The 14,548-nt window shown below is 43.4% G+C and overlaps 1 protein-coding gene across 1 annotated transcript; it reads right to left on the minus strand.

Moving 5' to 3' along the window:
- Window positions 1–5,287: 5,287 nt before the first annotated feature.
- Window positions 5,288–13,966, minus strand: PAQR9 (progestin and adipoQ receptor family member 9). Its single transcript, XM_044251546.1, has one exon. The coding sequence runs from the start codon at window positions 13,964–13,966 to the stop codon at window positions 12,833–12,835; it is 1,134 nt and encodes a 377-aa protein (XP_044107481.1). The 3' UTR covers window positions 5,288–12,832.
- Between the last annotated feature and the right edge of the window lie 582 nt (window positions 13,967–14,548).

Here is a 14,548-nt window from a genome sequence, read left to right on the forward strand (position 1 = left end):
GTGCGCATGAGAGAGAGAGGGAAAGAGTGTGTGTGTTGTGTGTCCATCGCTCTTTAGATACCACTCTCTGGAGGAGGAGGGCAGGATCCCCACTGCTCCCACACCCAACTTGGGGGGGGGTCCAGCATTTTCTTCCCAGTTGTAAAGACCTGCGGGCAGCATCTACGCGAGGTTGCCTGACTGCGGTCATCCAGCTCCTTGGCTGCAGCATGGACAGTGGGGACAGAGCGCCACACGGAACCAGGCTGGACGCTAAGATGTCCCAACACTTAAGCAGCTATTCCTGATGCGGGCCCCCATTTTTCAGATTGGCACCTGTTTTCTCTTTGGGATTTCTTAGGGCCGGTTGTGAAGAGTCACCAGCCCTTGTGGAGGGAGCTGAGTGACACTGTGGCCTGACATAGGCCTTGTTAGAAGTATTTATGGGACTGGACAGCAAGGACAGGGAGTGAAAGGTTTATTTTTTAAGGTGTCCTGCTTTTCACATAACGAGCGCTGCTTTGTTATGCTCTGGAAGACTTGAATCTGGCTTACAGGATAGCTGTGACTCACCCGCCATCCTCCATCCGGACTGCTCCCTTTGCTACAAGCAAGCAAATGATAGCCCCAGGACTCAAATGATTCCATGAAGCAGTAGGACGGGGAGGCAATGTAGAATTCCATTTACTGGTAAGAAAACCCCCCTTTTCTTCTAACTCTTATTTTTAAATTCATTTTAGCCAGGTCCACCTGGTAATAAAACTGAAGGGAGGAACCCTGATTTATGCCACCTGTTGCGGATCCCTTTATGTGTTTCTGTGATAAATTTGCACCTATAAATGAACAAACTTTACATTTGGCAAGAAAGAGATTAACACCGGAGATCAAAATGAGGGACTTCTGGCAGGATTTCACATCTGCCATCTTAAATATCTGACCCTTTCTCTAGGTGCTGAAGGGGATGAAAAAGGAGACACCAAAATCAAAACCAAAAAATCAAACCAAGACAATGGAAGATAGGAGCATCATCTACCTACAGTTGGTGTATTATATGTGTAGCTTTAGAAGAAGTTTTCCTTAAACTCATGTCTTTTTGTGCTTTATGACATCTCTGTGTAACTAAAATTAGAATAGGAAAGAACTCTAAATGCTATTTACAGATCACTATCAATACAGATTGATAGTGAGTGAGGATGAGCTAACACAGGGAACCATTAAATTAAGAGCCAGAGGAAAAACCCACTCAAGTCATCTTGAATTAATAAGCTAGCTCTTAGGAAATTACATTTCGTACTGATAGATGGTCTCATGCCTTGTCCCTACCTCTCAGCTTTCCACATGTATTTTTACAGTTTCATAGGTTCAAGCAAGGTGGGAAGAATGGAAATTATTTAGGAAGGCAGGTATGGGATCTTTTTTGTTCATCCTATGGCTTTAGCAAGTACTTATAAACTACAAAGATAATCAGATTTCTTAAATTCTCACCACTCTTTTTTTTTTTTTTTTAAGATTTATATATCTCTGTTAGAGAGAGTGGGTGAGCTGGAGGGCGGGACAGAGGAGAGGGAGAAAATCTCCAGCAGACTCCCTGCCGAGCACGGAGCCTAACACAGGCTCGCTCTCAAGACTCTGAGATTATGGCCTGAGCCAAAATCAAGAGTCAGGTGGCCCAAATTCTCACCTTTCTTAAAGAATTCCTTCTGTTCTTGAGAAAAAAAAAATGTTGGCAGTCAGAACCAGGGGTCTTCTAAGACAGAGAGGAGGAAAGAAATTATTTACAAATGATTCAAAAGTCATGTCCTTCCCTTTCAGTTTACAAATTTTGAGTGGTGTTATGTCAGTCAATATGCTCTTTTCCTTTCTCTCACTTTTCCTTGTTATTCCCATTATGTATGTTTTATACTGTTGGTGGTTGTAGTTGTCCTACAGTTCTTGGATATTCTGCTCTCCCCCCGCACAGTCTTTTTTTCTCTTTGTCTTTCAGTTTTAGAAGCATCTACTGAAATACCTTTAAGCTTATTGATTTTTTCCTTGACTGTGTCTGGTCTACTAATGAGTCTGTCATGGGCATTCTTCATTTCTGTCACAATGGTTTTGATTTCTAGCATTTTATCTTTTATTCTTTCTTAGAATTTCCATCTCTTTGCCTACAATTACCTACCTGTTCCTGCACGTTGTCTACTTTTTCCATTAGAGCTGTTTGCATCATTGTTTAAAATTTCCAATTTGGTATTTCCAACATCCTGCCTTATCAGAGATGAGTTTTGATGCTTGATGTGTCTCTTTATACTATGTTTCTTGCCTTTTAGTAGCCTTCTGATTTTTTATTGAAAGACAGTTCTCGCTCCTGCAGAGGTTTCTGCTTGTGGGTTCCTATGTGTAAGTTGTAATTCTCTGTATTCACCTGTGTGTCTCTCTATTTTGAGGACAGCATTTTGCCCGCTGACCCACAATTCTCTGACAGATCAAAGAAGTGTGGTTGATTTCATGGCGTATTCAGCTTTTTAATTGTTGTTAGGATAGAGTGATAGCTTCTAAGCTCCTTGTATGCCGGACCAGAAACTGGAAGTTCTTAGTTAATTCTCTTTAGTTGCAAGAAATGGGAACCTTCTGGTTAACTTACAGGGAGAAAATAGTAAGATAAAAGCTATTGAAGTCCATGGGGTAGCTCTCAGAATTGCATGAAGACATCTGCAGGCAAGTCACAGAAAGTTCAGAATCTAGAGAAGCTCTGTGGTTGCAAACCTACCTTGGGTCACATGCCCATGGCTGCCAGGGAGAGCAGTCCTACCAAGGTTGAGTGGAAGGGGTCCTTCTTAAAAGGAAATTTAGGGTACTGCTGGAAGAAACGGATATGCATTAAAGCACCTTTGTCCAGGAAAAGAGGAAGCCAAGCAGCTGCTGAAGGTTTGGCTTAGGCTTCTAGAATTCCTATCCAGGGTTATAATTCTGCATAGTCTTAGCGGATTTTTAGTTACCAGTGGCTTAATCTCTATATGAAAATTATACGAACTTCAGTGATATGGGAATGCCCCTTATTGTTGTTGAGCCTTGTTATTTTAGAGTTCTTTCAACTGACATAAATTCTAAGTATTCATGCTGTATTTCTGTCCATCTATATTAAGTCAAAAATAAGGGGAAACAAATTTCTAGGCAATTCTCTTCCTAATGTTTCTTTTTTGCTTTGAAATAGATCCAAACTCTCTTAAGAAGCTGCCTGATCCAGAACCTGCTTTGTCTTCCAAGGAAAATTAAAGGTAAAAAAAAAAAAAAAAATCAGAAGCCTAACAGACTGTCCACCAATGATTGGTTTGGGGAATAAAGAGTTATGGCTTCCCATTGCCAGAAATTTTGATCACCCTCTTTTTCTGTGTACCTGCTGTATCAGTTAAGGTTCAGTTGGGGCTGAAGGGGATTATTAACAGGTGTTGGTTGGCTTACAAATTCACTAGAAGTAATTGGAGTAGGCTCGAGGTTGAGATTCCTAGAATAAGAATTATAATACCTCTGCTCTGAGGGCTGAAAGGAAGTGGTAGGATCAAGATGCTGACAAGTCCTTAGAGTATACTAATGTAGATAGTCCAGCTCACACTTTTTTTTAAAAAGTAATCTCTACACCCAGTGTAGGGCTTGAATTCACGACCCTGAGGTCGAGTCTCTTGTTCTTCTGCAGCAGGTGCCCCTGCTCTGGCTCACGCTTTGAGAAAATTGACTTCAGGCATGAACAGGTGAAGAGAGGTCAGAAAGGCAATTGTGAAACAGTTTAGCCAGAGAGGTAGGAGGGAATCCAGAGGTATGGGGTCACAGAGGCCAAGGGAAGAGTTTCAGGGGAGGGGAATGAAGAAGGATCTAAAAAATGCTCATCAGCCAAGAAAGGTTGTCAGAAATCATGTAAAAGCCATTCTAGTGAGATTTATGAAGCCGGAATGCAGTGGGTGAAGGAGTGAGTAGGAGGTATGGAAACAAAGACGGTGTACACCACTCTTGCAAAAAGCCTGGCTGTGAAGAAGAGAGGGTGGTGGTGGTTAGAGTGTGACATAGTGGGGAGAGGGTGACTTTCTTTATTTAGAAGATGGGAGATACTAGTGGTACATTTTTAAATGTTCGTAGGAAGAATCCTCTTGAGTAGAATTGGTTGAACATACAGGAGAACAATGCGTAATAATAGTGTGGTTGTTGAAGAGATGGGGAGTGGTAGGATGGGACATTTGAGGAGTGGGAGGAAGTGGGAAGGTCAGAGATATGAAGTATCTGCAGTGGAGAACAGGAGAGAATGTGGTTTAGGCAATCCAGGAGGGTCACTGGCAGCACTGGGTCCTAACAGAAATCTATACTTTAAAAATGAGGTATTTCAGGGGCTCTTGGGTGGCTCAGTGGGTTAAGACTCTGCCTTCGGCTCAGGTCATGATCTCAGGGTCCTGGGATCAAGCCCCACGTTGGGTTCTCTGCTCCGCGGGGAGCCTGCTTCCTCCTCTCTGCCTGCCTCTCTGCCTACTTGTAATCTCTCTTTCCCTCAAATAAACAAAATCTTTAAAAAAATAAAAATGAGGTATTTCAAATATCTAACATGCAGATCCTAAAATGTGGGACTGACTGAGTGAAGGTGGGATGGGAGCTGTGCAAATCCTGTCGTAGATGGCTGGGAGGTTACCAAACCTTATGGATGAGTTAAGATACTTCTGATTATAAGCAATGAACACTCAAACTAGATTGTAAAATGAATACAACTTCTTGGCTCACATAAGGGCAAGCCCAAAAGTGTAGGCTTCAGGCACAGATTGATCAAGCCTCCCTTTGTGATTGACTCTGTTCAGCCCCATTCCATGTGTTGGCTCTATTCTCATCCTGGCTTCTCTCTGGTTTACACTTAGGCTCCCCTGAGGTTAACTCACAGACCTTAATAACTGAAGCCAGATCTCCTTTGCTAGGGTTATTTGGGACAGAGAGACCACAAATTCACACACATCACCAGGGTTCTGGGACAGGCTGCACTGCACAAAAGTCCATAGACAACAAGTGCCTTGAAATATAGGGAAGAATAAGGAAAAGCTTCATTATCTGGGCTTAAGTATTTTCTTAGAAGACATGGTTTCAAAGTAATTCATGAACTTTCTTTTTCATTTAAATAAAATTGTAAAAATATATTAAGGGTGCTTCTTCAGGACTTCTATTAGAAACTTAACATTCTTCTGTTCTGCCAGCAGATTTTCATAAAAAGGATGCGTCTTCCTATCATGTGTATTAGTGTTATACATACTATTAACTTAGGAATTGTTTGCTGAAGGCATACAAATACAGACCTAAACACTCCGCTTACAAATAATTTATTCTTACTTCATACATTTGTTTTTCAGCAAAAAATACATATATTATTAATATAGAATTCCATGTTCAAGATCATAAGGAACAAATATCTCAGAAAACCAAAATCATAGCAAACTATACAAGAGAAATTAGTCACAATTTTGTTAGTTACATGCACAGAACTGACCAAAGTGATACCTATTTCTATAGATTTATAAGGTAACGTGGAATTATGATTAAATAATGCTTCTCTGGCAGAGAACACTATTGATTTGAAATCACATTGTATGTAGTCCCTGTATGGAAGTTCACACATCCTGAGAATCCTCTCTAGCCAGCTAAATACAGCTGTTCAGGATGTAGGTGATGGCTGGAGTCAGGCAGCCTAAGAAGAAATAATTTAGCAAGCAGTGGGATCTTCCCCTCAGTTTCTTTCTTCAGGCCTGCATTATCCTTTACTCCTTTCTCCCTCCATTATCACCATTAAATGAACTTAAAAAAACAAAAAAGAAAAAGAAAATACTGGTACAAGGAGGTCTCTATTTGGTCACTGTGAAATCCTCCCTCTGCCTCTAACCTGAGGGAAAAAATGAGTATGGCCTTCAATTAAATGCCCTTTACTGCGAAAGGGGACCTGCTGATTGTACATTCTTGTAAATCTGAGCACAGTAATCGTATTTAAATCCTTCGTTTAGAAATGGATGAACCTCATAAGGCAGATGGTTGGACAAGGCCTAGATACACATGAAATCCTTTTAGAAACCTTTCGTCTTAGAGGAGGAGGTTGTGAAAACCGAAGGCTTCCAGGGTGGTGGGAATGGCCTGGGGGAAGGCTGGAATGAGGAGTTCAGAGCCACCACAGGCTTTATGCAGATAAAAGAACAGCCAAGGGTTCATCCCCAGCCCTGCAACCAGATAGCCTTCTCCTTGTCTGGGTAGCGATGGTGTGGGGCTCTCTGCTCCTTCCCACTCCACAGAAACGAGGGGCACGTCTGTGCCCAGTTTCCTGGCTGTGTCATTTGCTGTGGTTATACCCTCATCCAAGTGAACTGTGCCTCATCCCCTTTGCCTTGGTACTCAGTTGCTTTGTTAGAACAATTTTGCTCATAGCCTCCATAAGAGAAAATCGACCCGGTCGAAAAGTAGACCTTCCATGCTAAGCCTTGCTGGGAGAGTGGATTTAATGAAGTTTCTAACTAGAATTTTTTAAAGACATTGAATTTAGCCTTGTTACACACCTAGAACATATCTGACCTGTTTTCTTCATTTAAAAAAAAAAAAAGGTTTGTTTGTTTTTTACCCTTCTGTAAACTATACATTATTTACATTTTTAAAGACCTACTAGGTCTTCATCATTTGGGTAAGAGCTCAAGGTGATTAAACTCCCAGGACAAAGATGAGGCTTTCCAAAATGCGCTGGTTCTCATCTATGTGCTAAGGCCTGTTTTTTTACAAACAAATTGCTATTATAAACTTGTAAGATAGAAAATTAGAATACCTCTTTAAAACGTTTTCCTATTAATTTTTTTTGCATCCAGCATATTAAAAAGATTACACTTTCTAACTACAGATGGAACTGAAAGAAGAAACGAGATTCATGTGTATCCCCGTATGCCCCTGACCTAGAAACAAAGGTTTATTTACATGATGTCCTTTCTCAATGTAGTGGGTGAGCCGTGAGGAGCAGGGCCATTTCCACAGCACGGTTAAATAACCATCTGAAGACCCTTTCACTCCTACGGGGGTGCTTATTGCATATTTTAGGTGGAGCTGTAAGGCATGAGAAAGGTGGCCTGCCACATTGACACATTCGAGAATACTTTTGCACATTCACAAAATATTCCTTGAGGAATGCCATGTTGGGAACAGCTTTCAGAGATTGTTCGAGAACAAAAAAGATGGAGGATCCTGCATCACATTTAGAAGCACAATACATTGGGGAACATTTTCCAAAACTCAAACAAAAGGCTCTTTTCCACCAAGTTAGATAGTAAATAAGTGATCATTTTGTTGCATGGATGGATGTGTTCCGAGCTTTCCAAAGTCACATCCTGCCACAGTTAGCAGCCACCAGAGCATTCTTGGCCTCTGACCTATATATAAACACTCTAATTCTGCAACTTGTTCACAGACTCTTAAGAAGCTATTCTAAAACAAAAATGTCTACAAGCTGGTTAGAAATCTGCAAACCAGAAATGCAATACATCTGTCCTTCTGAAACAACAGCAAAAATTTGTATTAGATTTTTGGAAGTGTAATTAAGAATCGATACCTATTTTCACAATTAAAAGATCATTATTCATAGTAGTGAAGAGAAGAAAACCTTCAGCAGGAGGGTGTGCAGTCTATCCCATTGGAATACAATGGTGCTCACTCAGCTTAACCAATGAATGCTTTCTTTTTTCGGTTTGTCTGGGCTTGTTTGCTTTTTGTCAGGCAATTTGTGTTAGAGGATATTGGCAGTCCTTCAAAGAAATGATTCAAAAGGTGATTTACAATTGGCTGGGCTATCCCCTAATGCCTTTTTGCCTTAGATCCTAATTTTATGGAAACAAATTAAGGACATTAAGCCAGCAGTAAGAGTACTACTCAAAATATACCTTGGCAGTAGTGCTCAGGTCAAAAACTACAGGATGTGGTTAGCCTGCCAAAGAGAATTCCTTGCCTGTCCATTTGAGAGCTAACACCATGCAAGTTCACATGCTTTTCTAGGGACAGAACGTAAAACTCAGGAGCAACTGTCCACAGTTGAACTTGCTGTCCCATTCTAACTGTCTGAGTCGAATCCTCCTTGTTCTCTCCTGCTCATGCCTTCTTCCTGTCTTTTTCAGATCTGATACTTTTTAAAAAAAATAATTTTTTCCAGAATAATTTTTTCTAAGACATGTTTTATAGATGACAACACAAGGACCTTAAAAGAGGAAAAAGGCTAAAGAACATGAGTTCGTCTTTGCGGACTGAAGCTCCTATTTTTAAAGCATAAGTATGCTCTCTATGAAATTCAGACACTTAATGATACCACAGTCTAGGCACTTTGGATGAATTTTGCTTCATAATGACATAAATACTATTAACCTCCCAAAAAGTGGTTGTTAGTAGCGTTTCCATTGATTAGTAGTAATAAAATTTTCAACTGTCTCCATGTACATATGCCTGCTATCACTTCACCTGCATCCTATTAAGATTTCTACAGCCATCAAAGTCACATAGGTCTAGGAGCAGACAGAAAAAGGAACGAAAGAAAAGGAAGGAAGGAATGAAGGGAGGGAGGGAGAAAGAAAAAAAGAAAGAAGGAAAGAAAGAAATTGCTTTGGGGTAAGTTAGCACGTTAACTGAAATAAGATTCTATGCATTGCCTCTCTGCAACAGAAAGGAGAAAAGAACCAAACTCAGTGGCTTAGGACATTCTGCTGTGGCCAAGGTCAGCGTTTGGTTCCTGGCCAGATGGCTCTCTAGTGTTCCCATCTCTGTTACCCCCCACAGACAAAGGGGTAATAGCTGTAATCATGTGGATGGATCCTTGCCTGATGGCTTACACGCAGTAGGTGCCCAGTGATCACTAAAAGGATGACATGGACAAATGTGGAAACCAACTCAAAGGATACTGACAGAGTGAAGTCAGCAGCGTCAGACTTCAACAGATGAAAAACAATCCAAGATGATAAAAACTACATAAGTACATTTTGTTTAAGATTTTATAATCTAAATTCAAGGATAACCACATCTTACTTCACTCTGTTTTACAATGATAAATGACCTATCTCTGTCTATAAAATAAATACTAGACATTATTAATCATAGATATATAATTACGGAGACACACATCTTCAATTAGTGTCTGTGTGCTTGACCAGGCATCACAGCCATGCAAACTAGCACATACTCCCAAGTGAGCACACAACCATCCCCACATTCTAAGGCCAGTTTGCAAACTTGATTCTGTCGCCTTGGTATAACCTATAGATGGAGATAATTCCTATTGTACCTTTTACTCTAGCTTTGTGCAAATTAAGTAGAGTTGTAAAGAGATTTGAAGATAACAATCCCTGTTTATTATTGCTGTGAGCTCTCAGATTCAGCACCAAATCAGAAAAAATAAAAATAAAAATAATAACCTCCATCTCCCAATTTTGCGTTCTTAGACAAGATTACCCTAGAGTGGCACAATGAATTGGGCTAAATGGTTTTTAACTGCAAGCAGTTACGGGCAGGATTTATGAATGGAAACATGTGAAGGCCACTCTGGCCAGCTCTGAAGCCCCATACTTTCTTCCTGGGCTATTTATAGAAAGTGTATGGCCAGTGGAAAAGATCACGCTTATTTTTACAAGCAGTCATGACATGACCAAAAGACTCACTTCGGTCTGGGAAGGTCATCCCTTTCATCTGAGGGTGCAGCTGCATGGACAGGAAAGACACAAACCTTCTTTAACCAACTAACTCAGCTGCATCAACCCCAGAGACCAGCCCACAGAATGACAGGCTCCAAAAAGTCAAACACCTTCACTTTCCAGGCATGACTCTACGACGCTGCTCCTTGAGATGTCATCTAGATCATGACTAACAAGTAAAAATAAAATGCATTACATAATATGCTTCAAAATTCCACTGCCAAAATAGGTTTTAGAGAGATAATGGAGTACATTCTTATTTATCATTTGTCCTACATTTCAAGCAGCTGAACACAATAAAGTAAAACTGAATCCTAATGGATGTGGCAAAGTGGAGAACGTGAAAAATATTTTTCAAAGATATTTTATTCTGATGGCCATTTTACCCCTGAAATATGTAATAACATACCTGGCTATTTCCATGCAAATGGAGATTCAGTAAATATATGCTGAATCTAAAATATCACCATTTATCTGGGCAGAAATCTGATATAATTTAGCAAATCACACACATAGTTTCACAAATCATCCCTGGTCCTATATAGCATATATGGTATCTTTTTGCAAATAAGAAGTGAAGCCAAACCACTGTTTTCAACTAGAATGTCCTTTTGTCAACGTTATATGTGGTATATAAATGCTAAGATGGAATGGGACAAAAGAATGTAAAGGAAGGAAACAGCAAAGGGAAGGAAAGTGAGTCCTCATTCTCCCTGGGGCACACTGGGTCTGAAAACATTGAGGGGGAAAGTGTGTCACCTTACTGGGCTCACGTATCATAATCACTTGAAAATGATATGGGTATAATTTTATCCTTAAGTGGCCTCTACTTAAGGACAAAGACACAGGGTGAGAAGGGAATTCTGTTGGCCAGAATTCTGGAGACCCAGATCTCCAACAAAAATTTAAAATGACAAATACAGGGTTTATTTCTTGTTCTCAAGCTCATGGACCGTTTTTAGATTTCTGCCCTTTGAAAGTTCCTTCTGAAAGGGGAGGTCCCATTTTACAAGGAAGCTACCAAACACTCCTCAACCCGTTTCTCTAGCTTCCAAACCAACATTCTTTGGGGCTCTAGAAGGGACAACAATGACATGCAAATAAGTTTGCATGTGGAAATATCCTGATTTCCACAACTGTCCTTGAATACATGCACTGAGTTAAGTTACAGCTGAGGAATAACATCCGTGCTGGGCACAAATTTTCAGCCTCTATCACCTAATGGGAATCTCCCTGCACTTTGCAAAAGGTTAGATACTGACATCCATCAACAAATGTGCAAAGTGTATTTACGATCCCATTAAGAGGTCCCAAATTAAATACAGACCTATAGAAAGTTAACTTCTGTGTGCAAATTAATGCACAAGGATACTGGCTCCTCCAGGGAACTGTGCCAAGCCTCTCTGTTTACAAATAAAGTAGAGATTAAAAGCATAAACAAAAACAGCAATCTTTTTAGGAGTTCCAGCCGGCCAGTGCTGAGGTAAGTGTTCATCTACCTTATGTGCTTGATCTAAATTATCCTATGAAGTCAAGACTTCCCATTCAATGACTTATTTGGCTCTTAAACAAAAGGACTTGTCAGGAAGTGTGGTAAGTTAAATAAGCCACCTCGGTGGTTTGTGTTAATCTAGAGTTGTTATCTCAAGTACAGGTTATCACTTATGAGAAACGTCTTAAATAACACTGGCCAAATGTGGTTGTCAGAAAGGATCTCAGGAACACGTTCACTAATTTTTCAGTGATTTAGGGTGACTGCTATTCATTTCCATAGCGTGGCTCCAAATGAGACCAGTGTTTAACCACGCAAAGTTAATGTTATTTGAGTCAATGTCTTCAGTTACAACTCAAGTAATATGCTCTTGACTTTCATAATATAACTGCCTCAGTTATTCCTGAATATTATATTTTTAATTATAAGAAGGATAAATGGCATTGGTCTAGAACTGTGTCTTCTCACCTTCCCCGATGGCTGCTTTAGGAACCATAGCCACATTAGTGGGTTAGCTCCCTTTCTCCTGGTAAGCTCCTTTCAGTTCTACCAAAATTTTAAAACCAACACCATCTTCCTTCCCTCTTGGATGGGATGTTAGACCCTGATTTACAGTAAAGTAAGAAAAGCTTATTCTTACTGCTCTCTCCATGCCTGAAACTATGTCTGAGGACCAGTCATTTGGGCATTGCTTCAAAAGGCACATTTATTCCAGTGGCAATTTAAATAAGTAGAGAAGGAAAGAATAAAATTAAAAACAAAACAAACAAAAAATTGGATGGGTTGTGTGGAATACATTGAAGTAAATCGAAACCTGGGGTGTATACAAATCACTGAGCTCCTCAACAATAGTTTAACCAGAGTCCCTAAGGTAGAATAATTCACAGTTGTATCATAACACACATAAGCCTTCGGAAAACACTGTTTAGAAAAGTAGTTGAGAATTCTCAAGCAGCTTGCCCTGATGACCAGTTCAAGTGTATGCAATGCAGAAGGGCTGCAAAATTCAAAACTATGTAACAAAGATAATTCAGTGCATATCACAAGCTTTGATAAATTATGAAAAATCATTGTATATATTACTATTTAAATAACATCTGAGAAACATTTTGAAATAATTAATTTGTGTTCACATTCCATGCATTTTCTAGCAGGTTAAGCCCTGGGTTTGTGTCTTTGTGCCCATTCCCTACAAAGCTCCATTCTTTTTACAAATCCAAGCATTCCTCAGACTGAAATGGAAGTATCCGGGGATTTTGTCTACTTACCCTCTTTACTGCATACCTGACCTCACCAGGACTACTCGTCATTACCACCGGCGCAGACGACGACTGGAAAACCAAACTGTTCGGGGTTTTACTGGGGATTTTACTCGCTCCCTTTGAAAAACCCTGGATGTCAGAAACACTACCGGAATTTTTTTTCCAGGAGCAAGAACCAGTGGTCCTCTCCCTCTTGCTTGAACCTTATCTCCCCTCTTCCAAAGGCCCCAAGTGCACTGAGACCACCTTGTTGTATTGACTTTTTCCCTGTAGTTTTGCAGCACCTTCCTGGAGCAAAGAAGTAAACACAACAAAACTTGAAAACAAACCAACAATAGCAACAACAGAAACTCCAAACAAATAGGTGGGTGAACCAGCAGCCTCCTCCAAGGTAAGGCGGAGGTTCACTTTTTACAGCAGAATTCGGTTTTGTTTAGGAACTTCTTGATGACCAGCCCCAGGCAGACCACCAGCAGCAGCATGTAGCCCACTGTGCCAGAAAAGGTGGGCGCCGCAGGTGGCGCCTTGAGGAATTGGCGCAGGCCTTCCTCCACGTAGTACACCTGGTCATAGATGCTAAGGAAAGTGAATATGTGGAAGAGCTGGTGACTGTGGCCAATAATGTCGAAGAGGCCCGGATGGATGCGCTCAGGGATCTTGCTCACATTGAAGAAGGCGGCCACCACCAGCCAGAAGTAGCGACGATAGAAGTGCACGAAGAGCGTGGGGTTCTCGCCGCGCAGGTCAAAGAGCCAGCTCTCGAGCATGATGGGGCAGGCCATGCTGAGGGGCATGACGAACACAAAAGTGCGAAGCGCGAAGGGGTAGGAGCACCAGTCCGTGCGGCTCTTGCAGCAGGCCACCGTGCAGGCCACGGCCAGCACGAAGGCCACCGGCAGCACGAGCGCCCGGTAGGCGGCGATGAGGCGCGTGCAGTCCACGTGCCAGCCCAGGCGCTGCTGCACATACGGCGTCATCACTCTGGCGTCCAGCAAGCTCAGGCCCGGCAACAGGTAGTAGTAGTAGGCCACCGTGCTGCCGAAGCCGTAGTAGCTGATGGACGCGTAGTCCAGGTAGAAGAAGGCAGCGCGCAGGCGCAGCGACAGGCAGCTGAACACGTGCGCTGTGCAGCTCATGGCGAAGGTCAGCAGCACGCCCGACGCGTAGCACCACAGCGGCAACAGCCACGGGTGATGAAAGGGCACGTCCTGGCCGCTCAGGAAAAACAGGCGGCAGAACTTGCTCAGGAACAGCAGCAGCGGGATGAAGTGCGTCCAGAAGTTGAGCGTCTCGTTGGTGGGCTTCAGCACCGAGGCCAGGCACTCCTGCGCCGTACAGGGCAGCCGCCGGTAGCCCGACAGGATGAAGCACTCCACGAAGTCGTCGGGTACCTCGTCCCAGCGCAGCAGCGGCTTGGCCGATGCCGGAGGGTCCCCGGAGGCGGAGGGGTGGGAACGCGAGGCCGCCTCCGAAGCCGCCGCGGTCGCGGCCGGCGGGCCCTTTGTGCCCGCGCCCCGGGGCTGCAGGCGCCGCGGCATGGTGCCTGGGGTTTGGCTAGGGCGCGCACAGGCGACCTCTGGCGCCGGCTCCCGCGCGCTCGGCAGTCCCCGCCGGCCGCCGTCGGAGCCTTTGTGCACGCGCCGGGGGCGTCGCTGCAGATTCAAGAGAAGACCTGATTCGGAGCCGCCGGTCCTGAAAAAAATAAATAAAAATAGCAATCAGGTTATGAGTCGCGCAGCGACTGGTAGGAGCGCGCGGGCTCGGCGGCCCCTGCGCCAGGCTCCCTGCCACGGGCTCGCGGCCGCCCGCGCTGCGGCAGCGACAGCGGCGGCGGTGGACTGCGGCGGCAGCGGCGGCGCTGCTGCGGTGACTGGGCATCGCGCGGTGCGGGCGCAGCCGCCGCCGCCCCCGGAGCGGGAGGCGGGGATGTGGGAGCCTAGGCGCTGGAAGGAGGGAGGGACGGGCGCACCGAGGGAGGGCGGGGGCCTCCCCGGCTAGTGTTTCGCGGCTGCCTTGGGGGATAGAGTTGTCCCTGGGCTCGGGTTCCGTACCATCCCCCCTCGGGCCGCAGGAGCCCTAGTCGGCGCGTAAATGATTGATGTGCGGGCCAGAGGCTGCGC

Source organism: Neovison vison, chromosome 6 (assembly GCF_020171115.1).
Source record: "Neovison vison isolate M4711 chromosome 6, ASM_NN_V1, whole genome shotgun sequence".
Classification (NCBI taxonomy): domain Eukaryota; kingdom Metazoa; phylum Chordata; class Mammalia; order Carnivora; family Mustelidae; genus Neogale; species Neogale vison.